Consider the following 12,562-nt stretch of genomic DNA (forward strand, 5'->3'; position numbering starts at 1 on the left):
TGTGGTCGTCAGAGGCTCCCGTACTCTTCAGCGGCGCTGGCTTCCGCAGGCTCCGCCCTCTCTTGCCCACCCGGAAACAGCCTCGCCCCGCCTACGTGGGACCCAACCGCGGCGACCAGACGTGCACTCCTCCAGTAGCGGCTGCACGTCGTGCCAATGGCCCGCTATAAGGAGGTGAGCGTGTCCGGCTTCGAGGAGTTCCACCGGGCCGTGGAACAGCACAATGGCAAGACCATTTTCGCCTACTTTACGGGTTCTAAGGACGCCGGGGGGAAAAGCTGGTGCCCCGACTGCGTGCAGGGTGAGGCCGGGATTCGGGGGCTGCTGTCCAATGGAAATGGCAGGAAGGTCGAGCCTACGGCCAGAAGGGGGGCTTAGCGGAGGCAGAGTCTTGGTTCCAGACATCCGCGGAGCAATCTGAGCTGTCCCCAAGTCTCCTTCGATTAAATCCTACCCCGCCCTGCCAAGAGCGCTCTTCCTTTTACCATCTTACCCGGATGATCTTGGAATCTAGTTCCTTAAAACTTCTCACCCCCCCAGTACCATTAGTGTCTTACAGGATATGTGAGTTGGTCAGCAAATACATGTGCTTTCCATTGTTATGGGCGCGGTGGCGCAGGGGCAAATCGGGACTGGGATTTGGTCCTTACCCTTAACGTGGCTCTAAGACCAGAAGGGAACACCTGACTTCTGTTGACCTCTTCAGTTAGCTGCAGGTTAAAGTCTGAGTGCTTACCAAGACTGGGGGAAGGGGAAAAGAACACAGTTTATACGTGCCTGATTGTAGAGTTGACGTGCGATTATTTTATCTCAACTTTTTTTAAAGCTGAACCAGTCGTACGAGAGGGGCTGAAGCACATTAGTGAAGGATGTGTGTTCATCTACTGCCAAGTAGGAGAAAAGCCTTAGTAAGTGGCAATGTATAATCTACCCAGACGTGCACAAATTGCATACTTAGGCGGGAAGGGCCTCAGGGACTTACCCAGTTTGTCTTACAAGGTAATGTCTGACAAGTTAAACAATTAGAAGCTATTAAATACAAATTTAAAATGCCCACCTGAATTAAGTAAGGGTAATTCAACGAATTTGGTCTGGTGTAAGCCCAGAACTTAGCTGGCTTTACTTTTATATCTTAGTCACACTTTGAAACTTTGCACAGGGTAATTAGTAGATTAAGCCATAGTCCGCAAGGTTTTTTAAGTGTTTGCAAGAACAGTGATTACTAAAAAATTAAATGTAGGACTATGTCAAATATTAAGCAAACTGTAATAAACCAAGTAAATTTTTTTCATGATCACTTTTTCTTTTGGAATAGTTGGAAAGATCCAAATAATGACTTCAGAAAAAACTTGAAAGTAACAGCAGTGCCTACACTACTTAAGTATGGAACAGTAAGTATCTTTAAATATGCTGGGCCTGTAATTCACTGTCAGAACTCTTTTAACTTGCTGTGGATCCAGATTTGAAAAGATCTTGACATTTCATCTCAATTCCATTGTTGTTCAGAGTGCTGCTGAAAGTCCATTCCTATGGCCAATCCCAATAAACTGATAATGTAAATATCTAGCTATTAGGTCTTTTTCATGTTAAGTCACTCTTAAAAAACCAGAAAGTAGGTTGACTCATAATTCCTTAAAACATTTGCATCAACAGTTGTTTTCTGTTTAATTCATAATTCTGGTTAAAAAGTAAGGGCATCTCTTCTAGTTCAGTCATGCCCCTGGGATCCTAAATTAAAGAGTTGAGGGGAAGAAGAGGGCACTGGGCTTGCTGTCTCCTGTTTTGGTCTGTGGAGCTTCCTGGTATTTGGGGTTTAAGTCTCTTGAGCCAAGTATGTTAGTGATTCATCTTACAGCAAATATATTGACTCTTTCATAAAACTTGTTATAACTAGATGATAGTTTCTGAATTGCGTAATTTCTGTGTTCAAAGATTAGTGTCATTCAAGGCAGAACTCATTCCACTCCTAATAACGTTTTATAGAAGTAGTGAAGATTTGACTGTTCTTCTCTTACAGCCTCAAAAACTGGTAGAATCTGAGTGTCTTCAGGCCAACCTGGTGGAAATGTTGTTCTCTGAAGATTAAGATTTTAGGATGGCAGTCATGTCTTGATTTCCTGATTTGTTCTAGTATCAATAAACTGTATACTTGCTTTGAATTCATGTTAGCAATAAATGATGTTAAAAAACTGGCATGTGTCTAAACAATAGAGTGCTATTAAAATGCCCATGAACCTTTAGTTTGCCTGTAATACATGGATATTTTTAAGATATAAAGAAGTCTTCAGAAATAGCAGTAAAGGCTCAAAGGAACGTATTCTTGAAGGTGACGGAAATACCTAAAAACTCCTAAAGGTGCAGAGCACACCTTCCAAATCTCTCAAAAGATCAGTATCTTTTATTTTAAGTTCTCTCCATCTGCAAAGCAACTGATGATATTCCTGAAACCCCTTCTTTGATTTTGGAATGTAGAACCTAACCTCACCACTGAAGGAAAGCACATTACCTCTAATCCAGCCTCTGCTTAATTCAGGCAGTTTTGTTTTGTTTAATAAAAAACAGACTCCTGAGCACTAGAGGCAGTTTGTTTTGCAGCTGTCTCAGCGTGCTTTACTTGGGATGAGGCAGGTGGCGGAGAGCGGCTGGAAAGACTATATAACCCAGTTGTGGGAAGAACTCCAAGCTGGGAGTCAGTCACACTGATTCTACCACTTACTAGCTGTGTAACCACAGGCAAGTTACTCACCCCGTCCAAACCTCAGTTTTCTCTTCTATAAACAAGGTTCTTAGAATAAAATGAGAATTCAAGGAAGCACTTAACATAGCACCTGGTTTGTGGTACCTCCCAAATCAATGGTAGCTTTCCCAAATGAACACAAGTATTTGAGGCTCCTCATGTTTGTTCTAAAGTCAAGAGTCCAGTTAGTAACTAACCACTAGTTGTCCTGCCATGACTAACTAGGTCAAGTGAGGCCACAGTGATTCAGTGATTCTTAAAGCCACCTTGCAAAGCAGGTAATACAGTTATTTCCTGTCCTGCAGAATTCAAGAACCTTTATGCAGTTCCTGTCCTATGATTTAAAGAGGTCAGTGACTCCACTACTCTCACTACATTTTAGATAAGAGTGGTAGAGTAGTTGATCTGAGAGACAGTAAGGTTCCAGGAGATGGTCTTGCCCTACTATATGTCAGGAACAGCTAGCCTTAGAATTCAGTATACTTGGTGGCCCACCCCTACCCCATGCCCCAGTGCCTTATTTGGTCTAAAGCACCTAACTTTTCCATTCTTAATCAGCTGATTATGCTAAATGCGTAAAAAAGAAAAACACCTTACAAATCCACAGGGAAATCAAAGAACAATTCAGGTTTAACAGAAATAGTCTATTAACAATAAAAAGTTGGATTAAAAAGCACACTAAAGGTTCTAGGGGCTACCATAATAAAGGTAGATAGGAAGAGTTTTCATTTTTTTTGTCTTCACTGTACAAAAGAAATACATTATATACATGTATTAAGTGCCTCGTTTGTATCCAGCTTTTTCATTTTCCCGATGTGTTATTTTGCTGTTGCTGCTCTGCCAAGGCTTGCTGAAGGCGCATCCGCTTCCGGGAATAGTGCTGCCAATGTAGAATCTGCTGTTCATCAATAAATTTCGCACACTGAGCATTCACCAGCTCCTTTCGGAAGTGTTCATATTGGAGCAGCTCTAACATGTGTAAACACTGAGGGTACCTGGGTTTAAGTTTGTAAGTGAATGAACAACATAATTTAGGTAAATAATGCCAAGGTACAATTCAGTTATTCTCTTAAAAACGATCTTGTAGCCTACCATTTCTATAACAGTAACTTAGTACACTGGTAGCATAGGGTTTTTTCCCCGATTAGTCATCAAAGGTCAGTGTTCAATATTTTCAAAAATGAGAAGATTTAAGTTCAGAAAGATTAAATTAACTTGCTCAAGACCACACAACACAGTAACTGGTAAGCAGAGTGAAAATTTAGGGACAAATCATGCTATTCCCTTCTAGTGGTTTCCAACATGAAGAACATGAACATATTTTAGTAATTATGTGTTTAATTGATAGTTACTCATCTTTCCTTCAATAGGGATAAAAAGACAACTTTCATTTAAAAGTGAGTGTGAAAGAGGACTATGCACATACATTGTACTCTTGTTGTCCACAAGGATATACCAATTCTGAAATTAGATATACTCTAGGATTGGACAAGTAAATATACTGTGGATAAGGACAGCCAAATTTCTGGCTATCAGAAAAGGAGTTACAGACATGGAAAGGAAAAAGGCTAGAATGAACCCTGTGTTACTGAGCTGGTATTGAAAACATCAGTATGTACTTAGGCTTTTAATATAGATAGACATAGAATAAACAGATGTATATGTGTGTGCATGTATACACATACATACATATATATATAGTTCTTGAGCTTTGTGTACTGACAGGGCCTAGAAGCAATGACACTGTGGTACTAATGAACACACAATGACCAGATTGTGGTTTCCAAGGAGCAGGTTTCCTTGGAGAAAAGGGTGATTCAGGGATAAGACAGGAAAAGTACAAGATGAGCCTGGAACATTACGTAGTGCCAGAAGAAAAAGTGCTAAAAATTCTTGGGAGGATCAAAAGTATTCAGGAGCCAACTTGAAGGGCCTCCCAATGGCCAAATCTGGAATACTTAGCGCAAGAAAATACATAATTCTAATTCATAATTCTACTAAAAATAAGAATCCAAAAGTCCACACTAAATGGATGTAAATTTCTTTAATAAAATAATAGAAAACAAGGGAATATACTTCCTTACAATCGAATTCCAAACTAATAAATGCAGAATGATAGAATTAGAAAATCATCACAGTAAAAAATGTTTCAAGCAATTATCTTCAAAAGATGCTAAAATAGGCAAAATACATGTAATATGATATTTACATAGTCTCAAAGGATTTCCCTATAAGATACTTATTAAATACACAAGGAAAAATAGCAACTTAATATGGAGAAACCTAGACGGTACCATCCTCAACCAAGTTACCAAAATTTATGTCACCAGTAGTGGGACAAATAGACTTCATGTGACTGCAGATATATGAAGGATACAAATCATTTCTGTCATAGTCATGGAAAAGAAAAGACCACTGAGATGAAAGGAGACTAAGAAGACATGACAGCAAAATGCAACATACGGGCCTAGACTGGATCCTGCACTACATACAGCACACCAGCAGAACAACTGGCAAAATGTGAATGAGGTCTGTAGATTAGGTAATAATATTAATGTGCTGATTTTTTGCTGATTGTAGTGTTACACATTTGGAATACGTGGGTGAAGAAAATACAGGAATTATCTTTACTATTTTTCCAGCTATTTTGTAAGTGAAATTATTTCAAGTTGAAAAGACATAAAAGCTAACAGACAATTAAAATACATTAACATATAGGAAGTGTGGGGAAAAGAGAGATCAGATTGTTCCTGTGTCTACGTAGAAAAGGAAGACATAAGAAACTCCCTTTTGATCTGTACTAAGAAAAATTGTTCTGCTTTGAGATGCTGTTAATCTGTAAATTTAGCCCCAACTCTGTGCTCCCAGAAACATGTGCTATATTGAATCAAGGTTTAATGGATTTAGGGCTGTGCAGGATGTGCCTTGCTAACAATATGTTTGCAGGCAGTATGCTTGGTAAAAGCCATCGCCATTCTCCATTCTCGATTAACCAGAGACACAATGCACTGCGGAAGGCCGGAGGGACCCCTGCCCAGAAAAGCCTGGGTGTTGTCCAGGTTTCCCCCAACTGAGACAGCCTGAGATATGGCCTCGTGGGAAAGGAAAGACCTTACATCCCCCAGCCCGACACCTGTAAAGGGTCTGTGCTGAGGAGGAGTAGTGAAAGAGGGAGGCCTCTTTGCAGTTGAGATAAGATGAAGGCTTCTGTCTCCTGCTCGTCCCTGGGAATGGAATGTCTCGGTGTAAAGTCGACCATTCCCATTCGTTCTATTCTGAGATAGGAGAAAACCGCCCTGTGGCTGGAGGCGAGATATGCTGGCAGCAATACTGCTCTGTTGCTCTCTGCTAGTTAGATGTTTGTGTAAAGTGAAACATAAATCTAGCCTATGTGCACATCCAGGCACAGTACCTTTCCTTGAACTTATTCATGATACAGCTTCCTTTGCTCACGTTTCCCTGCTGACCTTCTCACCACCTGTTGCCCTGCTACACTCGCCTCGCCAAGATAGTAAAAATAATGATCAATAAATACTGAAGGAACTCAGAGACCGGCGCTGGTGCAGGTCCTCGCATGCTGAGTGTGCCGGTCCCCTGGGCCCACTGTTCTTTATACTTTGTCTCTGTGTCTTATTTCTTTTCTCATTCTTTCATCTCCACCTGATGAGAAATACCCACAGGTGTGGAGGGGCAGGCCCCCTTCAGGAAGTATGCAGATAAAGCCAAAGTTGCACAAGTGATATGCAAATGACTAAAGTGTGGAAAATAGGATACTACAGCAATGCTTCTAAAACTTTAATGTGTATATGGGTCACTTCTTAAAATGCAGATTGAATCCTTAGGCCTGGAGTGGGGCCTGAGCTCTGCATTTCTAAAAAGCTCCCAAATGAAACCAATGCTACTGATGTGAACACCACATTGAATAGAGGGCTTAATACCATGCTTCTAAGATAGTAACTTCCAAGACAGCAAAGATTTGCTATCCACACACTAAAAATACACAGTTGCTCTAATTGTTGGCTGCTTATGCTAGAATGCTCTATTCACACCTGCCCTGGCTAACTCCCTTTCATGACAGCATTAGTAGTTAAAATGACCAGGATGTTATGTTCCAGCCAGGTGGCCTTTAACAAGGTACTTAACCTCTCTAAGGTTCAGTTTCTTCAACTGTAAAATAATGTGACAACCAAGAGAATGGTCTCAAGTAGCATTTAGTCAATAACTAGAATTTAGACATGCAGTGATTATATCAGAATACCTTAGATGACAATAAAGAATCATACTCTGATAGGCTACAAGTCAACGAGATGAAATAGAAGCAGTATAAAAGGGAAGTTCTGCATTTGGTGTTTTTAAAAACAACATAGGGAGAACCCAACAGCATTGATGAAAATAAGAACTGAAGGATTTTAGTTGACATAATGCTTCCAGCAAGTCAACAATGTGATCCTCTTCCCCACTCCCACCCCCAAAAGTAATATAAACTTAAGTTGAATTAATAGAGGTGTATGACCACATGAAGAAAAGAAAGGACCTCTGGCCCACTGTACTCTGACCACACCTGAAGGCCTGTGTTTAGTTCTTGGCTGAACTGCATAAAGTACAACTGCCAAATATCCAAAGGAGGGAACCTCAACTCATGAGAACTCTGGACACCATGGCACAATGGCAGAGGGTAGTTGAGAAAAATAGATGGAAGAGAGATGTTATAGTGGCACCTACTGGCTATCAATGAGGCAGGCCAAGTGGTAGAAAGTGTCTCTTCCACCAGGTGGAAAGCAGCTAGTAGTGACAGCTGCTCTCAGCTTCAGCCCAGTTGTTGACTTGGGAGAATTAAGATCTATGGTTACTACATCTTCCAGATTTGAAAGAGTAGCTGGAAATCTGCATTTGTTATATACAACTTTCTGATCTTTAAATGTTGGCAAGTATTAAAAAAACTAAAATCTTCTGCAGACTGAATAAAACACCCAAAAGGGGCTAATTTGCAGTCTCTCTTGAATGTAAATATCTGGAAGGCTGCGGTCCTCAACAGGGTATAGAATGGTTCTGGCTTAATCCAGGGACAAGTTTGTCCTGGATTTGTGATACACAACTTTGTTATATACAACTTTTGTTATATACAACTTTCTGATCTTTAAATGTTGGCAAGTATTAAAAAAACTAAAATCTTCTGCAGACTGAATAAAACACCCAAAAGGGGCTAATTTGCAGTCTCTCTTGAATGTAAATATCTGGAAGGCTGTTGTCAAGAGGGTATAGAATGGTTCTAGCTTAATCCAGGGACAAACAGACTGGGGCTACAAGGAGGTACATTATATCACAATATAAGGAAGAACTTTCTAATATCTGGCTAACAATCGAATCAGCTGTCCCTGACAGAGTCACACGGGCTCAAGGGAAACCTCCAGAGTGTAGATGACCATCTCTCGGCAACATTGTGGGTAAGATTAAACTTGTTGGTGGCTAAAGCTTCCAACACTGAGTCTGTAAATCTACATACATACAATATTCGTTGAAGTCTACTTTTCTTAAAAGTCTTTTCTTTGGATTATTAAATGGATAAAAAGCCAGAAAAGGTGCAAACAGTTCTGCAGGCAACATAAGATGTACATGCTTCATGAGTCAATTGTTATTGGACACAGAAAAGTGACTGAGAGAAGTTTGAAACATTTTCCTCTCAAACTTTTTTTTTTTTTTTTTTTTTAAAAAGGTTCACTATTGCTTTCTACCTGCTTAAGACAAAGCAGGGGTGTGAGTTCAAGGTGGCTTGTTTTTTTTTGTTTTTTTTTTTTAACCATTAAAAGGGAATTGCTTTGTGGTTATAATATATTTCTTGCAACTTAGTAAGCCTTAACATGAAAGTGTCTGCTGAACGACCTGAGTGGTAAATATATATATATATAAATGAGTTAATGCATATGAAGCATTTAGCACTGTTCCTGGCAAATAAGGGGGCTTAAATAAAAGACAGCAACTCTAAGACTCAGGTAAGATCACCTCCTTCAAATAACCCCAAAAACACCTTCCTTACAGATACCCTCTTTTAATTTCAGCCCATGGCTTATGCTACTACATTTACAGATTGTGAGTTCTTAGGGACCAGAAACCTGGTGAGATGGGAAGGGGTGGTAAAAGACAAGGTCAGAAAAGGCAGGGCCAGATCGTATAGGGCTTTAGCCCAAGAAAAAAGACTGGATTTTATTCTGCATGGAATGGAAAGCCATTGAAAGGTTCTAAGCAAGAAAGTAAAGTGTTCTGATTTATATTTTTAAAAGATTAAGTTGGTTTCTGTGTAGAAAGCTGTTTTGCTTGGTTTGGGTTGGGGTGGAGATGGGGGCAGGAAGGTAAAAGTGGAAGCAGAGATAACCAGGGAGTAGATTACTGCAGTGTTACAAGTTAGAGATGAGGGTGTCTTGTATTAAGATGGTGATAACAAAAAGAAGTGGAGAGATTCCAAATACATTTTTGCCAATGTGAAACTAAGAAATCTATTATATAATAAAGTATACACATGCTTAGGATTATAAAAATTAAACTTACTTTAGATACTTGGCATATTCTGGGTCTTTCCAGTAAAGCAAGTATTTAAGATAATTAACAAAAGCTTTGTCTTTGAAGTAACCTCTTTGGGCAAGAACTGAAAAGCATTAAAAAAAAAAAAATCTGTAGGTCAAACCAATCCTTAAACTGTGATTTGTTACCCCTAATATAAAGGATCTATTTACATAACACCCCCACCACCAACACACATTGGATTCAGAACACAAGTCCCAGTGCGCAATTATATCTATATACCAGCATAAGTGTAATGTCATTCAACTGAGAATGTGTAAAAGTAGATACTATTTTGAACTGCAACTCTTCTGTCAGAAATCATTAATAGCTACTCAATTTAATGAGGTGCTTAACAACTTACAATTAAGGTAATTTGGGTTGGCTAAACATTGCACAAATTCCAACTCCAACTGAAACCGAAGTCGATTTCCAGCATCATCTAGGAGACAAGACAGCAAAAATCATGGAAAACAAAGGTCACTGTATATAATACTGATTTGTAGTAAGGAAAGAGCAATAAAGAAACCTGACTAATGTTGAGATGGTCTTCCTAAACTAGGAGTGGGAGGAGATAAACCTTCCTTCGAAATCTAAGAAAAGCGGAGCCCTGATTAAAAGGAGTAAGTTAGAAGTTTCTCTAAAGTTAAAGAGGAATCATCAAAGAAAACAGCAACACAAACGGAGAATTCCTACCACTCGTGGGCCACTATGTAGGAATTTTAACAGTGATCACTAAGGTAGGCTGTAATAACTGTGGCTTCCCCTATTTTAATAATGCGTTGTTAACAGTGATTAAGTTTCGCAAACGCTAGGGGCTGAATCAGTAAAGAAAAACTTAGGATGCAAGAGACTGCGGAGAGCCTAAAAGATCATGGAGCGCATGCATATAAGAAGCACCAGTAGCAGAATGATACACAAGTCTGGCGACGATATTTCAAACTTAGGCAAGCTCATGTGAGAAGCAGAAAACCAATCAAGGAGGACACGGTTTAACACACAAGTCCTCTCCCTTAGTCTCACCCACGCCGGGGAGCTGGTGGGGTGGTGTCTGAATAGCAAAGATGTGCGAACAAACCAAATTAGGAAAACTGCAAAGAGTACCTTAGTCTTTCCAGACGCTACAAGAGCCTTCTCTCCTCTCTGTCCAAATATTAACCCTGCCAAGAGTAAGGCCTGGAAGGAGGCCACGGGGAAGAGGTCTGGGTCAAGGAGAGTTCCATCTGCGAAGACTCCAAGATCAGAGAGCTACTCACCTGTCTCCATAGCGACGGCAGCGGCCATAACAAACGAAGACACCAAGACGCCACCAGCCTGACCGAGCAAAAGCCCAGAGAGGCGGGCGAAGTTCCGGAAACCACGGCTCCCTCTTCCGGTCCCGGGGCACTGTGGGATATGGGGCGGGGCAGCTCCGCCCATCCCCGACCAGCCCTGGGATGGCTCCACCCGCGCTGGCTCAAAAATAGCGAGGGGGCGGGGCCCGGGCCGTGGGAGCGCCTGAGGGGCAGGAGTCCAGTGTTTTAGCCTTAGAAGGACCATGGTGCTTCCACGTCATCGTGTTGTGGCGCTCCCGGCTATGGCAGTACCGTAGTTTTCCTCTCTTCTGCCTGCGGTGACCGTTGGGCTGTAGGGTGCCCCGAGGCCTCCCTGGCCCCCTCACGCCGGCAGAATGGCCTCAGCCCGAGGGGCCAAGCAGTCTTCGCCCCGGGTGGGGACCACCCGCTACACAGAGACGTCCACGGTCCGCGTGGAGACCTCGTCCCACCGCGTGGAGACGTCGTCCCGGCGGGTGGAGACCTCCCAGCGCCGCAGCGAGGGGCCCTCCCTCTCCCCCTCGGGGAAGCGGCTCCCTCGCATCCTCGAGGCGTCCTCCCGGCACGTGGAATCCTCCTCGCAGCGCACGGAAACGACCTCCCGCCACGTCAGAGCCTCGTCCCTGAGGGTGGAGACGTCTCTGCACTGCGCGGAGAGCCCGACCCCGCGGGCCAAGTCGGCCGCCCGCCAGAACGAAAAAACGGCCCGATGAGATGCTGCTTCCCAAAGGCCACCAAGGGGCCAGGGCCCTCAGCCAGGACAGAAAGGCCTCCAGTTGCCAGCCAGCCAGCCAGCCAGCTGCCAGGTGGACCAAGCATTTTCGATTTCATGGAAACAAACCATAAATCAATGTAAGAAACAGCCAAGCCGCAGTTTCTGAACACAGCCAACGTTTACTGACCGTCCTGCGTCTTGGACCAGCCTACTTTTGACCCAGTGAACTATTTTCACTTGAAGCCAGCACAGAAGGTTTTCAGGCCGAGGATGCTGTCTAAATCGGGTTGATGGACAAAGAGAGGCTGTTTGAGCCTCTGAGCCAGGTGAGTTTGGGATCCACAGCCCTCAGAAAACCTTCACCCTTTAGGAACAGAGACCAAACTGAAATAATGACCTGTGGAATGATTCCATGCCTGCTAACAACTTGAGGGGCAAGGAACAGACTCATAAATTATTAATTGGCCTTTGTTTATGTTTCAAAGTAAATGGTTGTTTTCTTTATGCTAAGTCTTTGTACCTGGCACCCCCACCCATACTCTTTTTTAAGGTAGGTTAGATGTGGTTAAAAATGACAGTAAACCCACCAGCAAGCAAAAATAATCTTAGAAGAGAAAGTGAGAGGAGGTCATTGAAACCTGGCCTGAGGTTTGAAGAAGATGGAGAAGAGTTATATTTATTGAGAACCGGCTCTGTGCCAGGCACTAGATGTTCCTCCACTTATGATGGAGTTACCTCCCGTTAAAACGATTGTAAGTTGAAAATATGGTAATTTGAAAATGCACTTAATACCCCTAACCTACTAAACATCATGGCTTAGCCTAGCCTACCTTAAACATGCTCAGAACACCTAAAGTTGAGCAAAATCATCCAACAGAAAGCCTGTTTTATAATAAAATGTTGAATATTTCATGTAATTTATTGCATACTGTACTAAAAGTGAAAAAGAATGGTTGTATGAGTACTTAAAGTACTATTTCTACTGAATGTCACTTTTGTACCATTGTAAAGTCGAAAAATCATAAGTCAAACCATCTTAAGTTGGGAACTGTCTGTATTCTGGGAACTTGGGCTATAGCAGTAAAAAAGGCAAAGTCCCAGCTCTAGTGGAGCTTACACTCTGGTGAAAAGGCAGACAAGCAATGATGAAACAAGACAATTTTCTATTGTGATTAGCACTATGAAGGAAATAAATGGGTAATGTGATAGAGAATGGAAGTAAGTGGCTTCTTTTGATAAAAT

At 41.9% G+C, this 12,562-nt stretch overlaps 3 protein-coding genes across 3 annotated transcripts; 2 read left to right on the forward strand and 1 right to left on the reverse strand.

Moving 5' to 3' along the window:
* The first annotated feature begins 68 nt into the window (after window positions 1-68).
* TXNDC17 (thioredoxin domain containing 17) lies at window positions 69-2,193 on the forward strand. The gene is made up of 4 exons (XM_004058423.5): window positions 69-301; window positions 827-908; window positions 1,316-1,391; window positions 2,018-2,193. Exons 1-4 carry the CDS (start codon window positions 157-159, stop codon window positions 2,084-2,086), a joined length of 372 nt encoding a protein of 123 aa, XP_004058471.2. The 5' UTR covers window positions 69-156; the 3' UTR covers window positions 2,087-2,193.
* A 1,167-nt stretch (window positions 2,194-3,360) lies between these two features.
* MED31 (mediator complex subunit 31) lies at window positions 3,361-10,831 on the reverse strand. Its single transcript, XM_004058424.5, has 4 exons — window positions 10,549-10,831; window positions 9,657-9,734; window positions 9,281-9,377; window positions 3,361-3,732 (listed from the first exon to the last, which is right to left on the reverse strand). The coding sequence occupies exons 1-4, from the start codon at window positions 10,829-10,831 to the stop codon at window positions 3,540-3,542; spliced, it is 651 nt and encodes a 216-aa protein (XP_004058472.5). The 3' UTR covers window positions 3,361-3,539.
* A 130-nt stretch (window positions 10,832-10,961) lies between these two features.
* On the forward strand, window positions 10,962-12,354 carry C19H17orf100 (chromosome 19 C17orf100 homolog). The gene has a single exon (XM_063700566.1). The coding sequence runs from the start codon at window positions 10,962-10,964 to the stop codon at window positions 11,316-11,318; it is 357 nt and encodes a 118-aa protein (XP_063556636.1). The 3' UTR covers window positions 11,319-12,354.
* The last annotated feature ends 208 nt before the right edge of the window (window positions 12,355-12,562 follow it).

This window comes from Gorilla gorilla, chromosome 19, assembly GCF_029281585.2.
Source record: "Gorilla gorilla gorilla isolate KB3781 chromosome 19, NHGRI_mGorGor1-v2.1_pri, whole genome shotgun sequence".
NCBI lineage: Eukaryota > Metazoa > Chordata > Mammalia > Primates > Hominidae > Gorilla > Gorilla gorilla.

Coding starts and splice junctions, on each gene's coding strand:
- TXNDC17 (XM_004058423.5), top strand. CDS start 157: ATGGCCCGCTATAAGGAGGTGAGCGTGTCCGGCTTCGAGGAGTTCCAC. Junction 302..826: donor GTGCCCCGACTGCGTGCAGG/GTGAGGCCGGGA, acceptor CTTTTTTTAAAG/CTGAACCAGTCGTACGAGAG. Junction 1,392..2,017: donor CACTACTTAAGTATGGAACA/GTAAGTATCTTT, acceptor CTTCTCTTACAG/CCTCAAAAACTGGTAGAATC.
- MED31 (XM_004058424.5), bottom strand. CDS start 10,831: ATGGTCCTTCTAAGGCTAAAACACTGGACTCCTGCCCCTCAGGCGCTC. Junction 9,735..10,548: donor TGCCGTCGCTATGGAGACAG/GTGAGTAGCTCT, acceptor CTTGTCTCCTAG/ATGATGCTGGAAATCGACTT. Junction 9,378..9,656: donor CAACCCAAATTACCTTAATT/GTAAGTTGTTAA, acceptor AATGCTTTTCAG/TTCTTGCCCAAAGAGGTTAC.
- C19H17orf100 (XM_063700566.1), top strand. CDS start 10,962: ATGGCCTCAGCCCGAGGGGCCAAGCAGTCTTCGCCCCGGGTGGGGACC.